At 45.6% G+C, this 7,924-nt stretch overlaps 1 protein-coding gene across 3 annotated transcripts in view; it reads right to left on the bottom strand.

The window, feature by feature from the left end:
* Positions 1-437: 437 nt before the first annotated feature.
* The window catches only part of OTULIN (OTU deubiquitinase with linear linkage specificity), a 30,281-nt gene continuing 22,794 nt past the window's right edge, over positions 438-7,924 (bottom strand). For 2 of the 3 annotated variants that reach the window (XM_060295673.1, XM_030856588.2), the window contains 3 exons: positions 7,191-7,316; positions 4,495-4,764; positions 438-3,290 (listed from right to left, as the gene is read on the bottom strand). In XM_060295673.1, the coding sequence (XP_060151656.1) occupies positions 3,096-3,290; positions 4,495-4,764; positions 7,191-7,316 (591 nt within the window). In that variant the 3' untranslated portion in view covers positions 438-3,095. The remainder of the gene's footprint in view (positions 3,291-4,494; positions 4,765-7,190; positions 7,317-7,924) is intronic. The other variant, XM_060295674.1, reaches the window with a different exon arrangement.

Genomic DNA, 7,924 nt, shown 5'->3' with positions numbered 1-7,924 from the left:
ACCATCTGGAAGCTCTTCAAAAAGCAGACTACAAACTCTCAAGTGAAAGAGCACCTTGGGGTGAAGAGGGCAGGAGGAATAACACAGCCTCTTAAAAAACAAAGGAAAACACAAGCACATAAAAACCAACAAAGGTGTTTCTTCCTGACAGAGGTGTGAGATTCAGGTGGCCTGAGATTTTACTTGATAAGCTCTAGAATTGGAGGGAAAAAAGAATAATGAAAGAAAACAAAGGCAATGTCTGTTTTCCACAATCAGAGAAAAACACCAGTATTTATCAGATATTAACCGAATGTGTACAGAATAACAAAAGTGTAAATGGCTCTATCTAGACAGCAGGGTCAATCCTGTTCTGTGCCTTTAAAGCATTTTTGGATATGCTGGATTCTAAGGAAGAGGAACTGACATTTCAGATCAAATCCCCGCCCCTCCCCCCCGACGCTGAGCTCATAAGTGAAAGAGCACACATTGGCAGCTTGTTCTCAGCTGCCACCCTCACTGTTCCATGTGTTATGAGTGAAATCAATGGATGCTGTAAATGTAGGAGCTTAGCAGGTGAGGAGGGGAAGTGGGAAAAGTTCTCAGTGAGCAGAGTTAATTCCATGGAACTTGTTACAGGGAAATTCTTTTAGGTTTAATGCACCTTAAATGAGCTCAAAGGTTTAAGTCACGCCTGTTTAAGGTAGACATTATCCTTCTGCCAAGACCATAGGGTCCAAACCACTGAACTCCTGCAATAAACTCTGGGACAGAAAGTAAGCACAGTGTCATTCCTACTACCTTCCTTTTTCTGGAACACTATCATTTTAGAAATTCCCTCTGAGTAGATCATCCTCCTGAATCCATTTTGGTCTCAGTTCAATTTCAATTCTGCTGATGTCACCTGACCAGGCCAAGACCAGGAATGAAAAATGGAATTAAAACTTGGGGCGACTGTAGTTGCATGTTGCAACAAAAAGAAACATTTTTAAAGTTGGCCAATCATCTATATTTCCTGAAGTACTGTTTCTTTGAAAGTTTTACTTCTCTTATGCTGTGATCCCTCTAAGCCTGGATGGCAGTCTGAGAGCAGAGTGTAATAAGGCCTTGGGACAGAGAGCAACTTAAACGCACCCTTGTGAATTTTTATCAGTGGGGTGGTTAAGACCACAATTTCTGCACACACTCTAACAATATCACACACAGGAACAAGAAAAAAGTATGAAACATAAACAAGCTGCCCAGAAGCCCAGCTCAACTCAAGTTCACTAAGATTAGAACATTCTCAAAACGCAAAGACAGGTGATCATGAGTATTATTAAATCCAGCAGCGGCTATGCACCAACGGTTAGATGGACACAGACTCCTACTGCCTTATACAACCTAAGTGTTTGAAGTTGTGCTTTTAAAAATGTTCAGGAATGAACGGTAAGCATTTCCTGTTGTAAGTTACATGAAAAATGAGTTCCATAAAATGAAGCATCAAAGCCAACAAGAATTCGTCAGTTTTACTTTCACTTGGCTTCTAGGTGCCTCCTTATTTGAGGCACCACTGCATTTCACAGTGAAAAGCAAAGCCTCTCAACACATTCACACCATTTAGAGCAGAATTTAATTCAAACGCTCCAATGAATAAGTAGCTACCGAAACGTGGTGAATACTATTGATGAGGTAATGGGGAAAATATCAATATTGATGTAACCGTCTGCATAGTTTTATGTGTCCTCTGAGTTTTCTCAACCAAGAATTTTAATTTTTAAGTGAAAGCAAAACTAACACTATCACAAAAGGTTTGCCCCTCTGAGAAAAAAACAACAATGGATTAGATAGCTTATAAACTATAAGCTTAAATTGGACCAAATAAAGATCTTCCTTACTATAAAATAAAGCTCAGTGCTTCAGGGTAACACCACGTCCACAAATACTGAGCCAATTCAGATGCCACTGACAGTCCTAAAGAGTGACACGTCCCGTCCCTTGCGCCGTGGCCACAGTACACGCCCCACGTGGATGGTTCGGGCCCTGATGCAGACCACGCTCAGCTGGGCTGCCCTGTCCAGCCCCCAGGCACCACCCTAGCCTGTGACATGCAATCACTCATGGCCAGAACACCGCCTCCCCAGGGCATAGCCAAATCAAGGGCAGATGCAGCTCGGCCACGCTGCTGCAGTCAGTTTTAAGCACACGCTCTGTTTAAACTTACCCAGAAAAAGCCTGAGACGCTTTGCTGTTATTCATCCAACAGAGGAGCCACACAGATTTGGCAACGGAAGCATTCTCCAAAAAAATAATCACTTGGCCTTGGTCTCCTCTAAAACAGGTGGATCTAAGCCTTGTTCTGACTATAAAATGGTGGATCCATGGAAGTGGAGACTAAGGAGCAGCCCCGATCCTAGAGAGCAACGAGCTGCGCTCACCCGCCAACTACCCAGCGCCTGCACCCAGCGCCTGCACCCAGCACGAGACCTGGTGTGTTCCCAACCGCAGGCGTTTGTCACGTTCTTCAGAGTCAGGACGTCCTGCTGCCACTGCCTCTTCCTGCAGCTCCCTCTCCAGCCTTTAAATAACTCACTATTGGGGACCCAGTTCTTAACCTTCCATTAGACAATCTGCTTAGAACAGCTTTAATTAACATGTAAATCCAAACCACTGCTCGATGAGACTATCAGAGGATGTTACGGCTGGGCCGCTGACAAGCTTTGTCCCAGAACTCTACCATATAAGCAGACCGCGTAGGTGCACAGGAAGGGCACTGCAGAGACCCATCATCACCAAAACAAAAAAATTACCATCTTTAAAAAAAAACGGAAAGCCAGTTTACTATTAGAGAGAGCTCTGAACATATTCCTCTCCAGAATAAGTCTCCTCTGATACAAATGTGTTTGTTTATGGAGATGTAGTCTGCACCTTTCAACAGGTGTGCTCTGAAGGCCCCCAGTGAAACACAGTGCATCATAGGTGAGGGGAAAAACTTGATTAATTCTGATTATCAAAAGCTAGTCTTCAGAACATTCCAGTCCAGCTTGGCTCACAAGGCCCAAGAGTCCTCAGAGGTCACTCCAAGGGACCTGCAGTCCCAAGGACCGAGCCGCGTCACCAGGCTGTCCAGGAGTGTCTCACAGACTCGTCTCCTCACACACTCTGACGGGGATGTTGTAGTGCCGGTCATCTTCGGCGATCAGCGTCACCACCGGCCAGTCCCTGGGGGGGTCGGTGGGATAGACGGTGATGAACTCTTCAGTGCTGTACTTGGAGAGCCGGTACACCTGAATGGTGTGGCGCACAGCGTAGGCGAGAAGGAACATTTCAACCTGGGGGAAGAGCAAACACTGAAGGATGTGGCGGGAAGCCACGGTGAAGGATAGGGCTCTCCACCCACTCCCGCCCTGGTGTTCCCGAGGTGCATGGCATGGCTCAGCCACAACCGTTCTTCCTCCCCGTGGGCCCAGCCCCAGTCCTTTTGTATATATGGGTCGTTATAAACAAGCACATCATCAAGAAGAGATCCTATGTCTGATCAGGGACTCGTGTAGAGAATATGCAAAGAACACCTTACAACTCGACAGTAAAAAAGCAAATAACCAGTTTAAAAATTGGGCAAAAGACTTGAACAGATATTTCTCCAAAGAAGATATGCAAATACCAGTAAGTACGTGAAAAGTCATCAGGGAAATGCAAACCGAACCCACAATGAGAAACCACTTCCCACCCACTCGAATGGCTACAATCAAACAGATAATCACTGGGGGTGACTGCTTAACGGGCACCAGGTTTTCTCTCAGGGGAAGGAAAGTTTTGGAACTTGACACAGGTGATGGTCACACAACACCGCAGATGTACCAAAAGTGACTGAGTTGTACACTTTAAAATGGTTAATTTTGTGTTATATGAACTTCACCTCAATTAAAAAAAAAAAAAAAACAAGACCCTTCAGAGGACTCTTCCAAGAGCTTGGTCTATTTGTTTACTGGAGCCAAGGGTACTGATCCCATCCACCACACTACAGAAGCAAGCCCAGGCTGAGATAACCACGGCGGTTATAAAATACGTTCACAATTCTTTGGCACTCCTCACTTGAATGTGGGAAGGATTAAGTGACTTGCTTCTAACAAACAGAATAGAGTGTAATTGACCGTGCGTGACTCGCAAGACTAGATCATAGAAGGCACTGGAGCTTCCTCCTTGCTCTCTTCTTGGATCCCTTTCTGAGAGAAGCCAGCCGCCATGTCACAAGGACACCCAAGCAGCCCTATGGAAAGCCCCACATGGTGAGGAACAGAACCCTCCCACCACCTCCCAGCGAAGGGACTGAGGCCTCCTGCCAACAGCCAGGTGAGCGTGCCATACTGGAAGTGGCCCCTCCAGCCCCAATCACGCCCTCAGATGACTGCAGCCCTGAACAAGATCCAACTGCAGCCTCCCGAGACCCTCGACTCCTGGCTCACAAAAACTGGGATGAGGTTTGGCGGCTGAAGCTGCTGTTTGGGCCAATATACTCCCAAAGGTACAGCTCACCTGTTCAAGGCCACCGGCGTGCCCCACCTGGTTCAGATGGTTCCTCAGCAGCTGTCCGGGGTCACCTGACGTGTCCCGAGCAAACAGAAGCACAGAGAAGAACGGCACTTCCCTTCCCTTCTCTTTATCATCATATAGTTCGATGGCTCTGTTTAGCATGAGAAATTTCACAGCTTCATAGAGGCTGTACTCCTCTTCTTCATTCGTGAACAGTTCATCACAAGCTATCTGCCTCGCTTCGGCAGTTCTCAGTTCAGCCAAGTCTGTCCACTGTAATAAGAAAGTTACATAATAATTAAATTGTTGCTCTAAAAGTCCCTGGTAAAATTCCACACGATGAGCACAAAATTATTTTCAAGATAGGCAGGCAACCATGGGTCACGTACCAACGCTCAATGCTCAAGCTTCCAGCTCAAACAATGGCACTCTTTAGACCTCACAAATTCCTTATTCACTTCTTCCCCCACTAACTTGAAACAAAAGTATAATGTACTAAGGAGAACTCTAGGGCCATGGAATGGAAATTTCAACTCCCCTACCTTCCCAGGCAAAGAGATCAAACCGGTCAATCAGAAATACTTACAGGAGAGCTAACATGCGTGTGTGAGGCCCGTGTGAGACGCTGTGAAGCGAAGCTGAAACTACTCCTCCCCTTAAGGGGTTTACGGCAGCCGTTACCACCCAGAAACACCAAGCCAACCCTCAAACATGGAGATGCACCAGGAAGACTGCGGGGTATCCTGAGTATCTGTTTACTAAACTTATTCTTCTAACCTCTTAAATATACACTTGAGTTTCAAATGAATAAATCCACTCCGGAAATTCTTACCGACTTCTGATTCAGAGTAAAGCAGAGGATCAGGTATTCAGCTAACATAAGCAAACTCTTTAAGTGAAAAAGAAAACCCTATAAACATATGTGCTTTTAAGTTAAAGTGAACGAGGATAGGAGGTGCCAACATAAAACTAATCCTTATGAATAACCAGTAACTACTGCTCCTCCCCAAAACCATTAACATTTTAAATACAAGAGTAAGTGTTAATAGTAATGACTGTGCCACCGGACTCGCTCCAATATTTGGGTTGCAAGCTGGAACACCTCATATTTTCCAGAAGGGGACCAAGCTGGCAGGCAAGAACGCAGCTCTGGGGTCAGAGAGTCAGGGTGGAATACAGGTCTTGCCACCGAGCAGCTGGTGGCTTCTGCAGGGCCTCCGTCTCCTCATCTGCAAAGTGAGGATACCACAGCAACGATACCCAGGTAGTCGTGAGGATTAAACAATGTATCAAACTTTTAGTGTGCAGCCTGGCACATACAAAGTGCTAACGATGCCGGCTCAGAGGCTTTTTTTTTTTTTTTTTTTTTTGGCTCAGAGTGTTAATGTATAATTTTAATGTTATTACAAACTGGAATCACTTAAACATTCCCCCAAATGAGGATCTAGTTACAGTAGGCACAGCTAATAAAGCAACCTCACAAGAACTTAAAAGAGTTAAAAAGGAAGCTGTCACCAGTGGCTGAGCTGAAGAGCCTTCCTGTTCACTCCCACAGGGCCAGAGCCTTATGCTCAACCCCCTGCTAACCCAGGGCCTGGGCAGGCGCAGGTCCCCCAGCCCCCTTGAATCCTGTGCTCTGCTCCAACAGGCAGCAAGAACAGACCCCCTCTCCCCTTCTCTTGCTCCCATTTCTTCATCACTGGTCTTCCTTCGACAGTATAGTTTCCAGTACACATTTCTCATGTTTGTAAATAAAAACTAGGCTCCAGGAACTCAGGGCCCTCCACTCATTCAACAAAATATTGACCAAATGCCTATTAGGTGCCAGGCTCAGCACCCGGCACTGGCTGTAAAGGAATCGACAGGACAGTCTCTGGTGAAGCTGAAAGTCTCATGGGGGCAGACCACAGTCAAGTGAACAGATCAACAACCAGGGTATGTGCTGGGGGAATCCCGAAAGCCGATGCCTGACACCTCCTTACCGGCCTCCCTCCTCCATCTACAAAGCCTGGAGCAACTAACAGGCCCTCAATCCCGGGTCCCTGGTGAGGAGAGCTTTTAGGCTGCTCAAAGGCCAGCGACCTAGAGTTCTGTGTGGGCCAGTGTGCAAGCAGGATATCGACCCACATAAGGCAGCGGAAAGCCACAGAAGAGGGAGCATTTAATAACCAAATCACTGGGAATCAGCAGACCAAGTTCCTCCTCACAATTCTGCTTCAGAAAAACCCTCAGGACAGTTGTCAAAGGACAAGTTACTAAATCTGCTCCCCTGGAAAATCATCATGAAAGAAAACAAGTCTAATAAATATGGACAGAATCTTAAAACATGAACATAATTGGGAAGAATTTAATAAATGTGAATTCGTTATCACTGATAATCCTGTAAGAGATATGGACTAAATGATATCCCTGAAACTTGTCAGAACTGAAGAGAAGACTACATTTGTACGGTTTCCTTTAAACAAAGTTAAACGTTTCATTAAACACATCATCTCCTCCGAGAATACACGATGTTGATATTTCTTCATTTTACCAAACACTTCATAGGAAGTGTTTGTGTTCGTTTAGAATTATTTTGCCTAAAAACCAGCCAAGAGCGTGTGGTAATCCACTAAGTGAAGACCAAGAAGTGGTGTGCTGGGGCACCCGGGAGTGAGAGCTTTGCACTTATCACAGAAAGGAAACTACATGTTCCAAACCTTCTTCCTCAGTAAAGTGAGGGACTCCTTAATTTTATCAACCAGGGCCTCGCTCTTCCCCTCAAACTTCAGTCCAAGCTTCCACTGCTTGATCCAGCTGTATTTGCTTATGAGTTTTTCTGGTAACTAGAGTATCAAGAAACAGAGAGAGAAAATGTTAACATTCCAGAAAGGCCATCACACGATCCAAGCTATAAGAAACAATGAAGCCTACAAGACCTACCTTCGTTTCCAGAATTAATTCCTGCACATCTGTCTGGGTTTAGGACGGCGGACCTAAATCTGGAAGTCAGGATCTCGGAAAGACCCACCCTGAGGAGGGCTTCTACAGTGAAATGGCAGTTTTGGTTGAAACCCAAAGGCACAATGTACCTGGCTGGGTTCCAGCCGTGGGCAGGAACATTCCACAGCACTTTGTAAGGGTACGTGAAGGCAGTGTTCACCCCAGGTCTTCGCATAAACCACCCAAGCAGCTGCGGGGCTCACTGGTGCCTCCCTACCACTCCCTAATGCCTGACTCAGGAAGGCGCTTTGGGCCTGTGAGATGGTCCAGGATAGGGTAAAAACCTGTTCCTTTCCTGACTAGGAAAATAAAACCTAACTTCTGATACTTACACTATCATCAAAGTTTTAATATTAGAAAGAAACACTATGGTATCTAGTTTAACTAATCAGTGTAGTAAGATAGAAAATACAACTGAGAACAAGATGCAGGGGTTAAGGGAGTTGTGATG

This window comes from Globicephala melas, chromosome 3, assembly GCF_963455315.2.
Source record: "Globicephala melas chromosome 3, mGloMel1.2, whole genome shotgun sequence".
NCBI classification, from domain to species: Eukaryota; Metazoa; Chordata; class Mammalia; order Artiodactyla; family Delphinidae; genus Globicephala; species Globicephala melas.
Note: the sequence above shows the minus strand (reverse complement) of the source record. Positions and strands in the feature narration are given on the sequence as shown.